The sequence below is a fragment of the Chelonia mydas genome, chromosome 1 (genome assembly GCF_015237465.2).
Source record: "Chelonia mydas isolate rCheMyd1 chromosome 1, rCheMyd1.pri.v2, whole genome shotgun sequence".
NCBI lineage: Eukaryota > Metazoa > Chordata > Testudines > Cheloniidae > Chelonia > Chelonia mydas.
The window spans coordinates 49,315,792-49,337,247 of NC_057849.1; the positions used below are offsets into that span (position 1 = coordinate 49,315,792).

General features: G+C 45.0%; 1 protein-coding gene across 7 annotated transcripts in view; it reads right to left on the reverse strand.

The window, feature by feature from the left end:
* Window positions 1-342: 342 nt before the first annotated feature.
* The window catches only part of LOC102938144 (probable tRNA methyltransferase 9B), a 90,197-nt gene continuing 69,083 nt past the window's right edge, over window positions 343-21,456 (reverse strand). For 2 of the 7 annotated variants that reach the window (XM_043531791.1, XM_037892298.2), the window contains one exon: window positions 3,199-5,341. In XM_043531791.1, coding sequence (XP_043387726.1) covers window positions 4,320-5,341 — 1,022 coding nt within the window. In that variant the 3' untranslated portion in view covers window positions 3,199-4,319. Of the gene's footprint in view, window positions 5,342-21,456 lie in introns of all 7 variants that reach the window. The other 5 variants (XM_037892294.2, XM_043531782.1, XM_043531799.1 and 2 more) reach the window with 4 other exon arrangements.

A 21,456-nucleotide genomic window follows, 5' to 3' on the forward strand; every position in this document is an offset into this window, starting at 1 on the left:
CAAGACGCGGCTGTTGATCATTTTGTATGCAACAAAAGGTATAAATGCTTGTCCTAATTGTTTATCTGGCGGAGACCTGCCTAGGAAGGGGGAAGCCCTGACCATGCGCACTCTCCCCCTTGCAATTGCTTGAAAATAAACTGTCTCTGACTTGTTGCAAACAACCTAAAAGTGAAAACTGCGTTTTTCTTCCACACTGCTGAGAGAAAAACTTCTGGCACCAGTGCATGTGGCTAGCACACACAGCTAGTATGGAATGGACATGAGCAAGCACTCGAAGAACTCCATCTTTTCTTATATAGAAAATACATATTTAGATAAAAGAAAAGGAGGACTTGTGGCACCTTAGAGACTAACAAATTTATTTGAGCATAAGCTTTCGTGAGCTACAGCTCACTTCATCGGATGCATTTAGTGGAAAATACAGTGGGGAGATTTATATACACAGAGAACATGAAACAATGGGTGTTACCGTACACACTGTAACGAGAGTGATCAGGTAAGGTGAGCTATTACCAGCAGGAGACTGGGGGTGGGGGGAGGCCTTTCAATCACTACAAAAGGTTTTTCCCCCCCCCTTAGGTCCTTTTCTGCAGAACTGCTGCCGAGCCATTCGGTCCCTAGTCTGTAGCGGTGCATGGGATTCTTCCATCCTAAGTGCAGGACTCTGCACTTGTCCTTGTTGAACCTCATCAGATTTCTTTTGGCCCAATCCTGCAATTTGTCTAGGGCCCTCTGTATCCTATCCCTACCCTCCAGCGTATCTACCTCTCCTCCCAGTTTAGTGTCATCTGCAAACTTGCTGAGTGTGCACTCCACACCATCCTCCAGATCATTTATGAAGATATTGAACAAAACTGGCCCGAGGAACGACCCTTGGGGCACTCCACTTGATACCGGCTGCCAACTAGACATGGAGCCGTTGATCACTACCCGTTGATCACTACCCGTTGAGCCCGACAATCTAGCCAACTTTCTATCCACCTTATAGTCCATTCATCCAGCCCATACTTCTTTAACTTGCTCGCAAGAATACTGTGGGAGACCGTGTCACAAGCTTTGCTAAAGTCAAGGAACAACACGTCCACCGCTCTCCCCTCATCCACAGAGCCAGTTATCTCGTCATAGAAGGCAATTAGATTAGTCAGGCATGACTTGCCCTTGGTGAATCCATGCTGACTGTTCCTGATCACTTTCCTCTCCTCTAAGTGCTTCAGAATTGATTCCTTGAGGACCTGCTCCATGATTTTTCCAGGGACTGAGGTGAGGCTGACTGGCCTGTAGTTCCCAGGATCCTCCTTCTTCAAAGATGGGCACTACATTAGCCTTTTTCCAGTCGTCCGGGACTTCCCCGGATCACCATGAGTTTTCAAAGATAATGGCCGATGGCTCTGCAATCACAGCTGCCAACTCCTTTAGCACTCTCGGATGCAGCGCATCCGGCCCCATGGACTTGTGCTCGTCCAGCTTTTCTAAATAGTGCCGAACCACTTCTTTCTCCACAGAGGGCTGGTCACCTCCTCCCCATGCTGTGATGCCCAGCGCAGCAGTCTGGGAGCTGACATTGTTCGTGAAGACAGAGGCAAAAACAGCATTGAGTTCATAAGCTTTTTCCACAACATCTGTCACTAGGTTACCTCCCTCATTCAGTAAGGGGCCACACTTTCCTTGACTTTCTTCTTGTTGCTAACATACCTGAAGAAACCCTTCTTGTTATTCTTAACATCTCTTGCTAGCTGCAACTCCAGGTATGATTTTGCCTTCCTGATAAAGTGGTAAATCCTGAGGTAACTGATTCTTGGGCTTTGTCAATGGTAACCACAGAAAACACACTCCTTTATAAATGGCAGTTTCGGCTGGCGAATGTTTAGAAACATGCATCGATGTTTGGATATTGTCCTATAATATTGCCTTTTTCCTCTGTCCATGTTAATGCTGTTTTTATTTTCTCTCCTGCAAACCTCAAATAATTAGGGCCCTATCCTGTGAGGTGCTGAACATCATTTGTGATGGATTAAGTACCCTAAACTGCCCCTGGACTTCATAGGAGTCGAAGGCACTCACCACTTCAGCATTGGACCAAAAGTCATTATTTCTTGTTCTTCTCTAAGGCTGACTAATCAACATTCTTAGTAGCACCATGCGCACGAAGGTAGGCCCTCGCTTGAGAAATTAATTTCTCTGAGAAGCACACATAAAGAACAGAAGTTGCTAGAAACCTAAGTATTTCTACAGAAGGTAAAATTCCTTTAAGATAAGCTGGCTACCATCTGTCACGTGGGTCCGGTTCAGGCACATGTCTGTGGGAGGAGGAACAGCAGCAGGACCAGAAGTATTAGAACTCAGATGGTGGCATATCACATTTTGGAGCAGGGAGGGAGACAACTGGTAGCTGGGGTGGATGGTACATTAGTAGGAGCAGCAGGGTGCAACTTTGTAACTGGGAGAAGAAAGTCAAGATGAGATACTTTAGTTGGTGTCTGGGAGGACTGAACATTTTCTGGGAGAACGATGGATCAGATTGCTTTGGAAATACCAGAGTTCAAGGGGAGAGACTGGCTGCTCCAGACAAACACACTTATCCATAGCTTTTCTGCAGGTTAACAATCTGTTAAACAATGGGAAAATGGATGACACATTAGTGAAAGTCTGTAAAGTAGAATGAAATCACTGCCACTTAATACATTATAAAGTCACAGTTGGGGAAACTATTAAAATCCTTTCATTGTGGAACAATGATATAACATAATTATAGCTGTATTTATATTTTGAAGCTAATAATGATTTTTGTTCATTTGCACAAAAGTACTAACATCATGGGAAAAAGCCCAGTATTGTGGAAACAGACACTATGGATGGAAGAGACCAATTAGATTAAGCAGTCTGTTTCCCTGCAAATATAATACGTAGCACAGTACTCTGCAGATTACATAAATTCTATTTCAGGAAGTAGAGAAAATTTCATTAGAGATATTACAGCCAAATCGAATTAAAGTTACATTAAAATCATTGATTACTGTACAGTTCCTTACTACTCTTTAAGATACAATATACATAAGGCTAAATTCTTAGTAAGACACATTAAGAATTTCCTAAGGCACTGGACATGACAGTGTCTTTCCCCAGAAAACAGGATTACATTTTAGTTTCGTGATTCCAGAACCTAAAGAAAAGAAACTAGTGAAAACCTTTGGACAAGAACACAAACCACCTAAAGCAGTGGCCATTAGGGACAGCAATAACTGATGATTTTTGCCACTGACCTGCTATGTGGCTTTGAGCAAGTTTCCCTATCTGTAAAACGGGAATAATGAAACTTACCTCCTTTGTAGAAAACTTTGTCTATAGATGAAAAAAGTCTTAAAAGCATAACTATTGCATGCTAGTGTTGATAAATACTATTTCCTTGCATTCACCTGTTGTCATCCAAGCATTTTTCTGTATCATCATCATTCATTTTAGCAATTTAAATGGCTTATTAAGAATTCCCTTGATTCTTCTCCCAGATTTTGACACAGAGAGGAAGAAGATTTTTGTTTTGAACATACATGTCAAACTCAGAGAAATACACAGATTTAAGATTTATTGGGTGGTGGTGGTGGGAGGTTATGTTGTGATATATACTTGAGTAGGTCCATTGTATTCTCACCTGTGACAGTTAGGGGGCAACAGATGAGCTGTCTAAACTTATCTGACTGAGTGACCCCAGCTACTGTCTCTGGTACTTGGGTTATATATACCTGGTACTTCTTTTAGGAGGACTGTCTCTCTACTGTGACTTGAGATATCATATAGAATGATAGGCAGACTGTAATAAAATAATGAATCCTTCTCAAAGTACCATCAGCCTTATATTACTCCAAGCCCCAACACATAATACATTTTAAATATAAAAAGACATTAAAGATAATAAATTATTATAAACGAATAACAAACATCTTTAATATTCATATAAAAACATCCCAACAGGGAAAACTTATAAATGCATTTTAACTATTCTAAAACAACAAAAAGCAAAACTGACAGCTACTATTAAAAAGCCCTGGAAAAATGTATCCAACCTGAAATCGTATCCAATGTATCTTAAAATGTATCCAAGCTGAAATTACCATTATAGAAGGAAATGTTTCTATAAAATGATTTTAAAAGGGTATATGACTGTGACAGTCAAGTACAAAACAAAAGAAACAAAGTCACAGAGAGAGTCAAAGCACAAGATGGGGATAAAAAGCTTGGGGAACGATTTCAAAGACACTAAGCACCGAACTCCCATTGACTTTCAAATGTAGTCAGGCATCTGTGCCTTTGAAAATCTTCCCCTAGATCTTCCACACATGAATCTTTTCTGCAATCACACACCAATTTGCATGGTCAAAATATGAATGAATAACATGTAGCTCAGGAACATGATGTTCAATCAATTCAACCAACTCCCCTTCTTTAAAAACATGGTAGTACCTAAGACAAGCCCCATTTGGACTCCTTTGCGGCTGTTTGTTCCATGTGGCCATGGAACAATCATTGTCTGTATCCTGTAGAGAGCTGTCTGTTTTGCTTCTATTTTGGAGTTTGTGGAAAGCTGATTGTTTTGGGTGATAATCTATTTTAAGTTGCTGTTTGATATCTTTTTGATGGGAAAGCAGGTCAGGTAAACACACTCTGCTGCAGTCATGAATTATAGCTGGAGACATTGGGGGCTGCTTAGTGTCCTGGCCTAATTCTGAACAACAACTTTTGAAAGGCACTGGGTGAAATATCATAGGTGACCCTGGTTCTACAGCTACTTCAGAAGCCTTATCTTCAGAATTCTGCCTACAACGCAAAGACAAGTTGGAAATACGCTTCATGAAGCCACCTTGCCTGATTTGTTCAAAAAGCATTCCCCTGTTTGATTCATCCAGCTGAATATTGCAACTGGAAAATGTGCTAAGCTCTCTTTGGTGCCACTGATTACTCAAGTCTAATACTGAATCAAGTGATCCCGAAAAGAGAGACCATCTCAAGGATTTTTCAAATAAGTTTTGCATGGTTTCCTTCTCCCCCACAAAGGATGAGCTTCTTGCTTTCAAAGTGCCAGCTAACTTAGCGGAGTGTTGGTCCAAAGCCAGCCTTTCGTCCTTTTCATTAATTGATTTCTGTATTCCACGCGAACAAGTGTTACTCAAGGTCCAGGAAGGTGGTGAAGGATTCCAAGGAACAAAGACATCCTGCTTTTCAAATTTTCTCCGTTTTTGCTCCATTGCCCACACGTATATCATCATCTGGCCACCCACTCTCAAGGTGCGAGCCATCTCCTTTATTGCTCGCACGCGCCGCTCCTTTGTTGAAAAATGGTGGATCACTGGAACAGAACATATAAAGTGAATAAATATCCATCAAGTCACTAATGAATAGAACACGGAAAAATACTGGTTCTGACACATTGGTTTGAACCCCAGGAAAGGATCATCGGTCTTCTACTGTACTACACAATGCTACAGCCTTTCCATATGTGAAAGGAACTCAGAGCAGATTTATTTTATAAATACAATGAAATTAAAATGCATGTATTGGTGCTAGTGACAAGTTCCAGATTGACAGCAACTGCGGTTCCACTTACTCATGAAATAAGGAAAAAACTGGTAGCTTCCCTATTTTTTACCCTGTTAGCATGTCTCAACTGTGGTCTGAAGAGAGTGCTTTTAAGGGAATAAGGGTCTACCCATTCGATATAAATTTACTCCAATAAGAGTGACACAAGGATGCCAATTATTGTGATGTGGACACCTGTTAAATAAAAACTGGACTGAAATCACCTATTCATTTTGCTTAAGTAATTGAACAGCCACCGAACAACTAATACAATAAAGATAATCTGTCACTACTAGTTCTGGGTGAATTTAAACCATTGATATAGCAGTGAAAGGGTCCATAGCCAGTTACCAGTCATCTAGTCTTGCTAGTTCACAGTGTTAAAGATAATTTGTTGAATAATTACAGTCCTATTTTTATTTAGTAAAATATATATGCTATTATCAATAGTTAAAAGATAGTGAGAACTTGGTAGTTTCAGTAGCATAAAGATTTTTATTACCTCATTGGTAAAGTGTTTTGAGATCTACTGATAAGAAGTGCTATATTATTATTATTTTACTATGATATGGTCTTGTTTTTATGTTCATAACTTTCTGAACCATTCACCTTCACAGCTGAAATTTTCCATGCTTGATCCAAAACCCTTTAGGCCACATTTAAGTTATGAGAAAATGAAAAATAAATACATTTTCCTATCACAAAAAATTATCATCTCACTCTTTTAGACAACACTACTGAAAAAAATGGCTGAAGTTTGAAACTTAACATGGCCATAGTCCTCACAGAAGCCAAGTGTGAAAACAAATTAGTTTTGATTAAACAAAGACGTAACTATTTGAAGATTGCATAATGAGCATGCACAGTAGAAATGTTCCTATGTCTACAAGTCTCCCCTTTATGCTGTGTCTGGGTGGATAGTTATTTACAGAATGTTGCAATAAATAGTTGTCACTGGATGGGCCAAACTCTGAAGTCAAACTCGGGCAAATCCCCCCAAAGACTTTACCCACAAAAGCTTTGCTTGAGTCAGAACTGAGTTCAGGATTTGACTGACATCAGTAAAAAATGTGTCCAAATACCACCTGTGTAGGGCTCAGGATCTGGCACAGCATTTTGCCTGAATGAACACTGAGGGCCAGATTCTGATCTTAATTATACTGGAAAAATTCCATGGTAGACAATAACAGATATCAGATTCTGGTATAGAGTAGGGACTTCAGGATTTGGTTGATTGGTAATAGGGGTATAAATTCCATATTTACGTTGAAGGCAAGGTATAACTAAGGAGCAGTCAAGGATTTTAGCAGTAGTGGCAGAGAGAAAAGGACTAATATTAAAGAAGTTGTTCAAGACAGAGCAACCAAATTTGATGCAAGTCTGGATATGGGAAGATGAGAGAGAGAGAGTAGTCAAACAGAACATTGAGGTTGTGAACATTTGTGATGGGGAAGATGCTGAACACAAGCTATGACTACACATCTTCATGAGATCTGGGTATGGAAATGGTTTTGCTCAATGTGTATTACTTGTTATTTTTATCCAACCTGTTCCCTAAATTTTCTTTAGTGAAAATGCCCACACAAATTACTGCCTGTGTTTTTATGCACTATCACCTCAAGCTTCGGTGATAAAGTAACTTTGGGTTATAGTGCTGAAGTGCCTGCCCCCATATGCAAATTATACATCTCACTGGGGAACACTGTCTCCCCCCTTACAGAAATGGATGTGCACAAATGCTGGCAGGATAGCTAGATGTTCAGCACATCCTTATCTGTCAGAGTGAGGAATGTCCAGTCAAATCTGCTTTCCCTCAGAGAAAAGAAAAAAAGAGATACTTCTACAATGAAAAGAATAACAGCATGGAATCAAGCTAAAATAGGGAAACACTGCCTGAAATGAATGATGAATTCACCTTCTCTGCGGCAATGCGAAGATCAAAAGCTAATCTTTAAAGAAATAGGCTCTTGCAACATCTAGTTATTCAGCTACTCTGCCTGTATGTTTCACTGGTTCTCGAAGAACAGAAATCCATTCCAAAAATGCGCAAATTCTACAGCAATAGCTGAGAGTCTGACATTGAAACATTATGGTCATTTTAATTAAAAAGGCTTCCAGTAGCATTTAAAGGGTTACAGTTTATTAATAAAACCTTCAGATGCTTAGAAAAAGTTTAGTCTTGGTACAATGAATGTGTGTGGAAATGAGGAGTAAGTTTCAAATTCCCTGAGTGATGCATTCATTACATTCAAAAAGGCATAACCTGAGGAAGCAAAGAGAAAGTGTTCTCCTACGATAACATCAAGTTGCACTTAAATCTCGGATCCTCATGAGACTTATGCATTTTTCTTTTTAACCAAAGGTACGCTTGTCAGGGACCACAATTAGAACACTCCCAGCCACCCAAAGCAGGGTGCTTATGGGAAAAAATATTTCACTTTTTCTTTATATATTCAAATCTTTATAGAGGGAAGTTACATATAACTAAATATTAGTTAATTTACAATAAGGTCTTGTTTCAAAGACAGACCTACTTGCTTTCTTAACTTTGTTGGCAAGGATATATAAATATTCATTTTGAACCTGATTTCACCCTCCACTAGCACCAAATTAAACAGCATTGAGCCTGATTCTTCATTCTCTTAAAGCCTCAGGACTGCTTAAGTTACACTAGGAGCACCAGCCCCCAAAGGGCCAGTCAGACAATCATGGATCAGCAGAGCGCAGCAGTGGTCCAATCACCCTCCCCCACTTTCTACAGCAGCACTCCCTACAAAAGAGCCAGGGGGCATAGGAATTGATATGCTAGCTCTATGCTTCCAGGGGACTCCTGAGTTAGCTAGTCAAGCTACCTTTAAGATTGTTTTAAGGTACCAGAACACCACAAAAGAGCCTTAACAAAAGGCCAGAATCTGGCCCTGTTGCCATGACCTTGAAATATATTTATGTCTTAATAGGACAGTGACCAACACTTTAAATGAAAAGTGGTGTTTATTTGTTTTGTTTTAAAATTTAAAAAAAAATCCCATTGGCTGAAATTACCGAGCATCAGTTTTGTCCTCAACCATAAGAATAATGAAGGTTTAGGGGAAGTGAAAGAGACAGAATAAGTGTTGCCATATATGAAATAAAAGTTCTGTCCTGCACATTCTGTCACAGAACCACTGACTTCAACATGAGTAAGGGTTTGCAAATCAAACCCCATTTCCTTCTTGGTGCAGATACCACCCAGAATATAGGGGGGAAAACGGTTCATAGAATCATAGAATCATAGAATATCAGGGTTGGAAGGGACCTCAGGAGGTCATCTAGTCCAACCCCCTGCTCAAAGCAGGACCAATCCCCAATTAAATCATCCCAGCCAGGGCTTTGTCAAGCCTGACCTTAAAAACTTCTAAGGAAGGAGATTCTACCACTTCCCTAGGTAACGCATTCCAGTGTTTCACCACCCTCCTAGTGAAAAAGTTTTTCCTAATATCCAACCTAAACCTCCTCCAATGCAACTTGAGACCATTACTCCTTGTCCTGTCATCTTCTACCACTGAGAACAGTCTAGAACCATCCTCTCTGGAACCACCTCTCAGGTAGTTGAAAGCAGCTATCAAATCCCCCCTCATTCTTCTCTTCTGCAGACTAAACAATCCCAGTTCCCTCAGCCTCTCCTCATAAGTCATGTGTTCTAGACCCCTAATCATTTTTGTTGCCCTTCGCTGGACTCTCTCCAATTTTTCCACATCCTTCTTGTAGTGCAGGGCCCAAAACTGGACACAGTACTCCAGATGAGGCCTCACCAATGTCGAATAGAGGGGAACGATCACGTCCCTCGATCTGCTGGCTATGCCCCTACTTATACATCCCAAAATGCCATTGGCCTTCTTGGCAACAAGGGCACACTGTTGACTCATATCCAGCTTCTCGTCCACTGTCACCCCTAGGTCGTTTTCCGCAGAACTGCTGCCTAGCCATTCGGTCCCTAGTCTGTAGCGGTGCATTGGATTCTTCCGTCCTAAGTGCAGGACCCTGCACTTATCCTTGTTGAACCGCATCAGATTTCTTTTGGCCCAAATCCTCCAATTTGTCTAGGTCCCTCTGTATCCTATCCCTACCTGCCACCGTATCTACCACTCCTCCTAGTTTAGTATCATCCGCAAACTTGCTGAGAGTGCAATCCACACCATCCTCCAGATCATTTATGAAGATATTGAACAAAACCGGCGCCAGGACCAACCCTTGGGGCACTCCACTTGATACCTGCTGCCATCTAGACATGGAGCCATTGATCACTACCCATTGAGCCCAACAATCTAGCCAACTTTCTACCCCCCTTATAGTGCATTTATCCAGCCCATACTTCTTTAACTTGCTGACAAGAATACTGTGGGAGACCGTGTCAAAAGCTTTGCTAGTCAAGAAACAATACATCCACTGCTTTCCCTTCATCCACAGAACCAGTAATCTCATCATAGAAGGCAATTAGATTAGTCAGGCATGACCTTCCCTTGGTGAATCCATGCTGACTGTTCCTGATCACTTTCCTCTCCTCTAAGTGCTTCAGGATTGATTCCTTGAGGACCTGCTCCATGATTTTTCCGGGGACTGAGGTGAGGCTGACTGGCCTGTAGTTCCCAGGATCCTCCTCCTTCCCTTTTTTAAAGATGGGCACTACATTAGCCTTTTTCCAGTCAGTCCGGGACTTCCCCCGATTGCCATGAGTTTTCAAAGATAATGGCCAATGGCTCTGCAATCACAGCCGCCAACTCCTTTAGCACTCTCGGATGCAACGCATCCAGCCCCATGGACTTGTGCACATCCAGCTTTTCTAAATAGTCCCTCACCACTTCTTTCTCCACAGAGGGTGAGATCATGTCCATTCCAATCAGGTGTGTGTGCGCACACATGCACAGTAGCCAGAAGATTTTTCCCCTAGCAGCAGCCGCAGGGTCGGCCTCGGTGCCCCCTGAAGTTGCACCTCCATGGCACTCAATATAGAGCCCTGCTGACCCTCCACCCCCTCAGTTCCTTCTTGTCAGCTACTCCAACAGAGGGGTAGGAGGGTGGGTATTGGAATGGACATGAACAACACATCTCAAAAAACAACAGTTATGAGAAGGCGAGTAACCGTTTTTTCTTCAAGTGCTTGTTCATGTCAATTCCAATCAGGTGACTCTCAAGTCCAAATTCAGGAGGTGGGCTTGGCGTCATCCACTGATTGGAGCACTGCTCGTCCAAAGGTCACATCGTCTCGGGCCTGCTGGGCGATCACATAGTCCGTGGTGAAAGGGTAGACGGAGGACCATGTCGCCGCTCTGCAGATTTCCTGGGTGGGAACCTGCACCAGGAATGCTGTTGAAGAGGCCTGCGCCCTGGTGGAGTGTGCGGTGATCGGAGGAGCAGGCACCCCAGCCGGGTTGTCGCACTCTCGGATGCAGGACATGATCCATGACAAAATCTGTTGAGAAGAGACAGGCAGACCTTTCATTCTGTCCACCACTGCCACAAATAACTGGACGGACTTCCAGAATGGCTTCGTTCTCTCGATGTAGAAGGCTAGCGCTCTGCGGACATCTAAAGAGCGAAGCCTCTGCTCCCTGCCGCTGGAGTGCGGCTTAGGATAGAATACAGGGAGGAAGATGTCCTGGTTGATGTGAAACTGGGAGACAACCTTCTGGGGGAGGGAAGCTGGGTGAGGCCTGAGCCGAACCTTGTCCTTAGAGAACACAGTATAAAGGGGCTCTGATGTTAGGGCCTTGAGCTCAGACACCCTCCTGGGTGAGGTTATCGCTACCAGAAACGCCACCTTGTATGAAAGAGTAGGGAGCACGTCGCCAAAGGTTCAAAGGGCGGTTCCATGAGTCTGGAAAGGACCAGATTGAGGTCCCAAACCGGGACAGGCTGTCGGACATGCGGATATAGCCTGTCGAGACCTTTAAGGAAATAGCTAACCACAGGGTTAGCAAAGACTAAGTGGCCCTCTGCGTCTGAGTGGAAGGCAGAGATGGCAGCCAAGTGATCCCTTATTGACGACATGGACAGTCCCTGCTGCTTGAGATGGAGAAGATAGTCCAGTATAAGTGGCACAGAGGTGAGCGTTGGGGACAAACGGTGCTGCGCTGACCAGATTGAAAATCTCTTTTACTTGGCAAGGTAGGTAGCCCTCATGGAGGGCTTCCTGCTGCCAAGGAGGACTTGTCTAACCTGATCCAAGCAAGAAAGCTTCGTCAGATTCAGCCATGGAGCTTCCATGCTGTGAAGTGCAGTGACTTGAGGTTCAGGTGTTGGAGACGGCTGTGATCCTGAGTTAATAAATTCAGGAAGAGCGGCAGGGTGACTGGAGCTTCCATGGACATTTCCAGGAGTGATATGTACCAGTGCTGGCGGGACCAGGCTGGAGCTATCAACATCACCGAAGCTTGCTCTCTCCGCACCTTGAGGAGCACCTTGTGAATGAAAGGGAGAGGCAGAAACGCATATAAGAGATGGCTTCCCCATGGGAGGAGGAACGTGTCCGTGATGGAAGCCGGGCTGTGATTCAGGAAAAAGCAAAACTGCTGGCACTTCCTGTTGCGTTGCGTGGCTAACAGGTTTAATCTGGGGAAAGCCCCTGAGTTCACAACATCTGGGTGAAGGGACCACTCGTGGCCACGGAACAACCTGCTGAGATAGTCCACCAACTTGTTCTGTACTCTGGGGAGGTACGATGCTTGCAGGTGTATTGAATGCTCTACATAGAACTCCCATAGCATGAGAGCTTCATGGCACAGGGGAGAGGCATGTGCACCCTCCCCCCACCCCGTTTGTTGATATAAAACATCGCTGTGGTGTTGTCTGTCATAACTGATACACATCTCCCTGTCAAGTGGGCTCGGAAAGTCTGGCATGCCAGGCATACCACTCTCATCTCTCTGACATTGATTTGGAGAGCGAGTTTTGCCTGAGACCAGAGGCCTTGTATCCTAAGGTCTCCCAAACGTGCTTCCCAGCCCAAGGCTGACCCATCTGTCACTAGTGAGAGAGACAGCTGAGGGCTGGTGAAGGGGACCCCTGCACCTACTACCTGTGGGTCGATCCACTACAGGAGGGAGTCAAGTACCGGGCGAGACAGGGTTACGATCCTGTCCAAGCTGTCCCGGACTGGCCGATACACTGACACTAGCCACGACTGAAGAGGTTGAAGTCTGAGTCTGGCATGTTGTACTACGCAGGTACAAGCGGCCATGTGTCCTAAAAGTTTCACGCAATTCCTTGCTGTGGTAGTGAACTGCCTGAGACCTCGAATGATGTTGCAAAGGGCTCAAAATCTTGTTTCCCGAAGAAATGCCATGGTCTGTGTTGAGTCCAGTACCTCCCCCACAAACTCTATCCTCTGAACTGGGGACAGTGTTGATTTCCCCTCATTCAGCAGAAGGCCCAACTTGTGGAAAGATGCTCTTATGAAGGCAACTTGCATCTCCACTTGAGTCCTGGATCGGCCCTTGATCAGCCAGTTGTCGAGGTACGGGAGCACCTGTACGTGTCGCCTGCGCAGGAACGTGGCCACGACTGCCATGCACTTGGTGAACACTCGAGGTGCTGCTGACAGGCCAAATGGGAGGACTGTGAATTGGTAGTGGGTACTGTTCACCACAAACCTGAGGTATTTTCTGTGGGACGGAGTTACTGCTATGTGAAAATATGCATCCTTCAAGTTGAGGGTGGCATACCAGTCTCCTGGATCCAATGAAGGGATGACGGAGGCCAGGGAGACCATGCAGAACTTGAATTTCTTCACAAACCTGTTGAGTTCTTGCAGGTCTAGGATGAGCCTGAGCCCGCCCTTGGCTTTCGGTATTAGGAAATACTGGGAATAGAAGCCCTTGCCCTTCTGCTCCTGAGGATCCTCTTCCACCGCCCCTGCTCATGAGAGGGGTCCCTGAAGAGAGTTGAGGAAAGGGGGTGGAAGGGCAGGAGAGCACAGAATTGGATGGAGTTTCCCCTCTCTATTGTGTGGAGCACCCAGTGGTCTGAAGTAATACGGGACCATGCACGGTAGAAAGGGGATAGTTGGGACAAAAAGGTAAGGCGGGGTGGATCCAGATCTCGCTTTGATGCGCCATCCTCAACTGCACTTTCAAATGGCCTGTTTCAGGCCAGGGTCTTGGTTGTGTCTACGATGGTTTTTATGAGCGGCAGGGCAATACGAGAAGGTCCAGAGGGCGTGAGGATATCCACCATGGGATCAGAATCCTCGACTACCTCCTCTGCCTTGATGTCCAGACCCTGGGAAGCCTGGCGCAGCAGATGCTGTAACACCCTGCTGTCTTCAAGCGCCAGGGCTATGGCAGTGCCTGCCAGCGCCTTGTCTGGCGACGAGAAGGAGACACCCATGAAAGGTGGCTGCTCCCTGCCGTCAGCACCCAAGGGGTCCCATGACTCTCAGGGGTCCCAAGCAGGTGCCGACACTGACGGTGCCATGCCCCTCGGTGCTGGGGCTGTCGGCTCCGAACTCAGTGTCGAAATCGGTATTGGAACCTCTGTCGGTGCCATCGATGGTGCTGAAGCCAACGTCAGTGCCGATGCCACTAATGGTGCTGAAGCTGATGTCAGTGCCGAAGGCGTTGACGTAGGTGGTGGCGGCTCAGTGGCTGGTCATTCGGCTGAAGGCGGAATAAAGGTGGCCAAACTACCAAAGCCTGGCTCTGGTGGATGGCCCAGGGAGTCCAGAAGGGCCACTACGATGGATTCTGCCATTGCGGCAGCCACGATGCTGGGTAAGCCCGTCTCTTGCACTGCGGACCTGGACTTCCTGGCTCCTGCTCCTATTGGAGTGGTAAGAGTAGAAGTCAGACTCTGACTCTGAGGTCTCCAAAAAGGAAGATCACAGAGGAGCCGTACTTCAGGGCACCAATCATTGGGAGCTTGGGAACCGACTGGGTTCTCTCTGGAGGAGCTGGTGTCGGAGGGTGCTGTGGAGGAGAGCACTGGGACATCATTGCCGGCTTCCCTCTTGATTGCACCTGTGGGGTGGGGTGGTGCCGAAGGTGCCGGTGTCTCCTCCATCCTAGGGGGAGGAGTCCTGAGCAAGGAGTCAGCAAGTCCTGAGCCGCTGCAAAAGCCTCCAGAGTTGAGGGGAGTGGCAGTTGCTGGCCACTAGGGTCCGGCGAGCATGGTGGGCCTCGAGTCAACAGGAGTCGACATGGCCCTGCCCGGGGATCTAGTGCTGTGGCCCGACTGGGATCTCACAGTCATCGGCTCCTTGGATTCAGCTCAGGGAGAACGAACCCTCTCCGGCTTCTTTTTCTTCTAAGCCACCGGTGAATGAGACCGGTACCTACCTGCTGAGTGGTTGCGGGAGGAGCCATTCCGGTGCCGAGCATCTCGGGAAGAGTCCTTTTTCAGCACCAGTTCCCAGGATGATGGTGCTGGGGCGCTCCGCATCCACAAGGACATGCTGGGAGCGGGGTCCCTGACCCCGGATCCGACTAGGGGCGGAGAGCTGCCTCCATAAGTAGCACTTTAAGTCGCTGTTCCCTTTCTTTAAGGATTCTGGAATGCAGCTCGCAGCAGATTTTACAACAGTCCTTTTGGTGACCTTCCCCTAGGCACCTTAAACAAGAGGCATGAGGGTCGCTCTTTGGCATGCACTTAGTGCAGACCTCACAGGGGACCGCAGCATACCATGGCTCTGGGGATTCGGAAGCGGGGGTGAGACCCCCAACTAACTCTAAACTAACGACCAACTATATACAAATGACGAAGATAGAGGCAATTGCTGAAGCAAGGGCTATGGGACGTTCCAGCTCACCGTCACTGGCGGCAAGAAGGAACTGAGGGAGTGGAGGTTCGGCAGGGCCCTATATTGAGCACCATGGAGGCATGACTCCAGGGGGCACCCAGGCCGACCTCATGGATGCTGCTATGGAAAAAATCTTCCTGCTACCGTGCCCGTGGAATTGACATGAACAAGCACTCAAAGAAGAACAGAGGTTACTGGTTAACTTTTGTGTACTCTCTAGTAGAGGAAAACACAGTGTAGGGCCTAAATTACCTACAGCCATTGATTGTGTGTTGGACCTCACAACCTACTTAGGGTGGGCCTAGCCTGTTCTGGGATGGAAGACTGTCAAGGCAAAATCTAGGTGCTGCAAAAAGTGGTGCTCGCACTTTAGTAGGTGGCACTTTACAGCCAGTACTGAACCAGAATCCCAGCATGGTGCTTAAGGGTGCTGTAATCCTAGAGGTGCTATCTTTCAGAAAGGTATATTCAAGTTCCCAAACAATTGTGGTCATCGACCATTCAAACACACACTTCATCCTTAGGGTGCTATGGTGAGGGAGGGGAGTGAGTTAGCTATACTGCTGTCTCTCTCCTCCTCTGTATCCCTGCGTGCAGCAGTCTCTTCTCCCTGTTTCTTCCACTCCCTCTCAGCTGCTCAGTGTAGCTTCTTTCCCCATGACCACTAGAAAAGAGCCCTCCCTCTCAGTGAACTAGCCTGTCACCACTCACCTGCCTCTGCTTGCACCTTCAGAGCTTGCACAGAGCTGTACAAAGTTGCATCCAGTGTTACAAAAACTGCTAAAAAAACAAAAGCAAAGAGTTTTGGAACTGATCTCATGTGTCAGGGCATAAGCCAACCTCTAGTCACTGTGGGTTAGGACAAAAATTTCTAATCAAATTTCCTTATTCTATAACTACCTACTGTAGGATTCCTTGCACCTTTCCATGAAGCACTTGATGCTGATCACTCATGAGCAGGATGCTGGACGAGGTGAATCAGAGGTCTGGTCTAATCTAATCTGGCAATTCTTATGTTTTTATGTTTGTGTCAGCTTCTCCCCATCATAGGTTATTCTGCTGTCACTGGACTGCTGCTGGCTCCTGGCAAGAGATGGGGCAGCCGGGTAAAGCAGGGCCTGATTACTGGTGGAGGAGATGTTAGGTGGATTCTCCATCACTGACGATTTTTAAATCAAGATTGGATTTTTTTTTTAAAAGATATACTCTAGTTCAAAAGAAATTATTTTGGGGAAGGTCTATTGCCTGTGCTATACATGAGATCAGACTAGATGATCACAATGGTCCCCTCCAACCCTGGACTCTATGAATCAGTTGTTTTTACTCCTCCACCTCCTCCACCACCCACTCACTGGTCCTTTGCCCTACTCCACCATGCTGTGGTAACCCCCTGAATTTCTTAAGTAAATGAGTAGTCCTGAAGGTGTTTTACATTCTAGAATTAACCACTATCTTGAGTGTTAGCGATTCAGTGTCTCTCTCCTAAGTAGGAGTTTTGTTCCAAGTGCCACAGTTAAATTTAAGCATGGGTAATTATAAATTAAATTCCCCCTTTTGGCTGATCTGCAGAAGGTATTATTTAATTTCTGTTCTAAACTTGTTTAGCTTTGCTGCTCTGATTCATCTCAGAAGCTGCTGCACATCAATGATGGATGAACAATTTGCAATTCGTGATAAGGAAGGTTAAGATTTTGTCATGGTTACTTTTAGTTAAAGTCATGGCCAGGTCACAAGCAGTAAACAAAAATTCATGAGAGCCTGTGACCTGTGCCTGTAACCGGGCAGCAGAACTGGTGGGGGGAGGGGAGGAATGATAGCTGGAGCCCCATAGGGGAGACTGACAACCCAAGCCCCACCGCCATGGGGTGGGGGCACAGCCCCAACTCCAGCCACAGGGGGAGGGGGCACAGCCCCAAAGCTGTGGGACAGGGGCACACAGTCCAGGCTCCAGTGCCGACTGCAGCCACGGGGGCAGCTGTGTCGGGGGGAGAGGGAGGGTACAGTGCACAGCCCTGGTTCTGGCCCCGGTGGCAGGCGCTGACAGCTGAAGCCGAAGAAGTCACGGAGGTCTGGTAAAGTCACAGAATCCATGACTGCCATGATCTCCATGACTAAATTGTATCAATTATAAGGAATTGACTAGTACGTATGTATATGATGCTCCTTTACAGGAAAAAATTAGAACTACACACCTGTGTGTTATAGCCTCTATACTGGTAATAATTAAAGGAAATTCTGTACCTCAGTTGTTTAAGGCCTCTACCTCTGCTCCCAAAATGGAGTTATGAGTTTATTTATTATTTAATATGTTTATGATAGCAGTGTCTAGGGGCCAACCCCAAGAGTGGTGCCTCATTGTGCTAAGCACTGTACAAATACAGAATAGTACACAGTCCCTACCCCAAAGAGCTTACAATATCAATAGACAAGACAGACATGTGGTGGCAGAAGGGGTGGAACACACAAGCTGAGTGAACAATGTGATGGCACCAAATGTCATGTCAGTTCCACAATTTTGTGTGTGGAGGGCGTTTATGCTAAATGGAAATAAAAGGGAGGGGGAAGAGGGCAGAGCAGGGGAGAAGAAGGGAAGAGGGGTAGTGGAGTGAATCTGAAGTGAAGAGACCTGGAGGTTTGGAGCAAGCAGCCAAACAGCACAGAGCAGAGAACGTTCAGTCAAAACTGTGGAAAGCTCTCTAAGTGTCCAAAGGTCTCTGCTTTAGCTGATTCTGCTCCTACTGGCTGGACTTCCCTCAGAGTGCGGGGCAGGGGAAGTCTTTCAAGCCTGCACAGTTCTGGGTGCTGGGGGTAGAGGTGGCCCAGTTAGCCCCCATTTTACCCCCTCCATCCAGTCCCTGCTTTGCTTGCTTCTGCTCCTACTGGCTGATGTCTCTGGCTGGCTCTGAGTGGCCCTGGTTTGCATTAGAATGACAAACACTGAGGTCCCGACTCTCAGGCAATGCAGCTTTATTACAGTCAATAGAGCTATGCTGATTTCACCAGGTAAGGAGCTGCCCCAAACTTTCTGTATAGCAATGGGTTAGTTACTATATACAGTCTAAATGCATTGGGAGAAAGCATGTTCTCATTATGGCATACACAGTTCGGTTTCAACAGGAGCTTTAAACTTCACCCACTGATGGCCTCTTCTTCAAGCAGGAGCAACCCACAACTGGGAAGAATGGAGAGAAGGAAACAGAAAGAAAAAGGGATGAAGAGGAAACAAAAAAACAAAACAAAAAGCTTGTACACCAGGAACAGAGGAAGCTTTGAGAATTCTGGCCATGATTTTCAGAAGTGACAAGTGACTTCTGGCTCCTGAACTTTATGACATCTTAAAGGGACTTGATTTTTAGAGGTTATGTGTTCAGAACTTTCTGGAACACAAAGCCCCTTTAAGGTACCCAAAAATCAATCACAAGTCCCTTTTGAAAATCTTGTTCTTTGTCTACTGCGGCACTCAATGCCCTCTGTAACTTATTCAGTGCTTAGATACCATTGTGATAGGCACCTTAGGAAAAAAAGATAGCATTGTGTGGTTGCGGTGTATGAAAGGTTAAAGCTAGGAACCTACCTGCATGATGGGAACTAGTAGGAACACACTGAATTTTACAATTCCCCCAAACAAGTCAATGTGAAGGAGAAATCTAGATACAAAGGCTGGGAGCCAAAAAGGGACTTAGGCATTGCAGTGCTCAGCGCTGCAACATCTAACTCTGAGGCACCTAGAAAAATCACAGGAACAACACTGCAATCCACAAAGCCTTAGTTAGGCACCTAGGCTCCCTGTACAATGAATTGGGAGAGGTAGGTGCCTTGAAATGTGATCCACAAAAGCCAGCACAGTAGACCAGGAACCGCCACAGGAGCCAATGGGAGAACCACCCTTTTCCCCGAGATAGGTGCCTAAGTCAGGGTGGCAGGCTCAGAAGCTGCCTAACTCCATACACAACAGCTAGGGAAGGCTGTTCTCCCTTATAACCTTTAGCCCAGTGGTTAGGGAACTCAGCAGAGAAGTGGACAAGCATGGGTTCAAGTCCTCCCTTTGCCTGAGGAGAAGGGATTTGAAGCGAGTGCTTTAACCATCAGACCATAGAAAGAGTCTCCCTCTTTCTCTGGCACAATTCATATTTATTTATTCCATCAATTATTTAATTAATGTGGAACAACTTCAATAGGAGAGATTGAGGGAGCCCGAATATCAGAATATCCCATTGTCCAGGGGTGAGGTCATTTACCTGAGAAGTAGCAGATCTCTCCTCAAATCCCTCCTCATTTGGGGGTGGGGTGGTGGGTCTGAAGTAGGGGTCTCCCATATCCCCAGTGAACACCCTAACCACTGGGCTAAAGGTTATAAGGGAGATCCTCCCTTGCCCCAGCTATTCTGTGGGGAGAGAGGCAGCCTATGAGCAACATACCAAATCAGGCAAGATAGATAGAGGAGCACCCGTCCTCCCCTGGTTCACGTATCATTCTGGTGCTTAGGCGGGAGATGGGTCTCTGGCTGCCTAGAGGGAGGCATCAGTGCACATGCTCAGAGGCAGGAACATAGGCACTGATAGAATTTTTACTGCAAAAGCTTTAGGCACTAAGTGAGTTTAGGCACCTACAGGGTTAGACAGCAGCTGAGTAGGAGTTTTATGGATTACTATGGAACTGGGACTTAGGAACTGGAACTTAGGACTTTGTGGATCCAGGCTGTAACTATTTGATTTGGGTGAGCTAAAGTTTCCTAACTTTCTGGTTATGCTCATCTTGGGATCAAAGTATTCTGTCCTGACTTAGGTCCTGTTCTCGTGAACAGTTGCACTTGTGTGGACACCTGCATGGATGAGGAGTCCCACTGAAGTAGGGTATATTGTAACATATCTATGGCCAAACAGAAACTTAATTGACAGGGGTCTGCATTAACAAAACTATTTGCACCTTACTTTGTAGACTAACAGTTGTTCTAAATTACACATTCCTTTTAATTTCAGCCAGGTGTCAACTCTCCCCAGCAGATCTAAAAGTCATTCCAAATTAATTTTGTACTGGGTGCTGTTCATCCCAGCACTTTCATTTAAATTGAAGACTAAAAGATTTCTCACATCTGAAAAATGCATAATGTAATTCTGAGATGAAATGCCGGCAGGGGGGACAGCATTTCAAAGATTCTCCTCTTCTTCACTTCATAAAAATATAATTAATTGCTTCTTCTGTTAATTTAATACTGTGACTAATCCTACTAAAAGGGATTATTTAGAAAAGGCAAAAGTATATCTTACATTGTCTATGCCATTCAGCTGTCTTCAAAGAACAAAACTGAAAGCATCCACAACTTTTTTTTTTTTTTTTTTTTTTTTTAAGAGGTACTTTTCAAAATGAGCATTTTAGGTCACTGATTCAATTTAAACCCTGTTAAACTGCAAGGAAAATGGTGTATTCAGAAATTACTTTGTCAAATTTTTATACTAAAGTTGAATCCCTTTAGGAGGCATTTGAAAAGTATTCAAGGATCAGAGAATCACTATCTCAGAGCCTTTTTTATAGACTGTATATATACTTTAGATGTCACTTTATTTTTGACAGTTCCAGTAATAGGAACATTTGGAATAGATACAGAATGTAGGATTCCAAGTAAAATACAATTGCATTTTCCTCCTTACAATAGTATTAAAAGAATGTCTGGCATTTTAGTTTATTATTATTTTTCCCTATGACTTACTGCAGAGAATTTACTAGCTAAAATTAAATTATTTTCCAAAGAATTACTTCTTTCCCCACAACATACCCATTTACAAATTTCTTAGATGGTGAAATTCCTGCCATCTTAGGTTTTTCCTATATTTGGGGACAGCACTTAACACATGTGGATGCAATCTTAATATAAACAATTATAATTATAAACTGTCAGTTTATTAAGGCCCTGATTCAGCAAGGTACTCACTCATGTGCCTAACTTTAAGAATCAGGCTACAATGGCTACAGAGGGATTACTTTGTGTTTAAAGTTAAGCGCAATTATAAAGGGGTGAAGTCAGCATCACCAAAAGACTCCCTGGTCACAGGGAGGTAGGGGTAACCACTGTAAAATATCAGCAAGTTGGGTTTAAAAAAAGCTGGGGTGGGGAG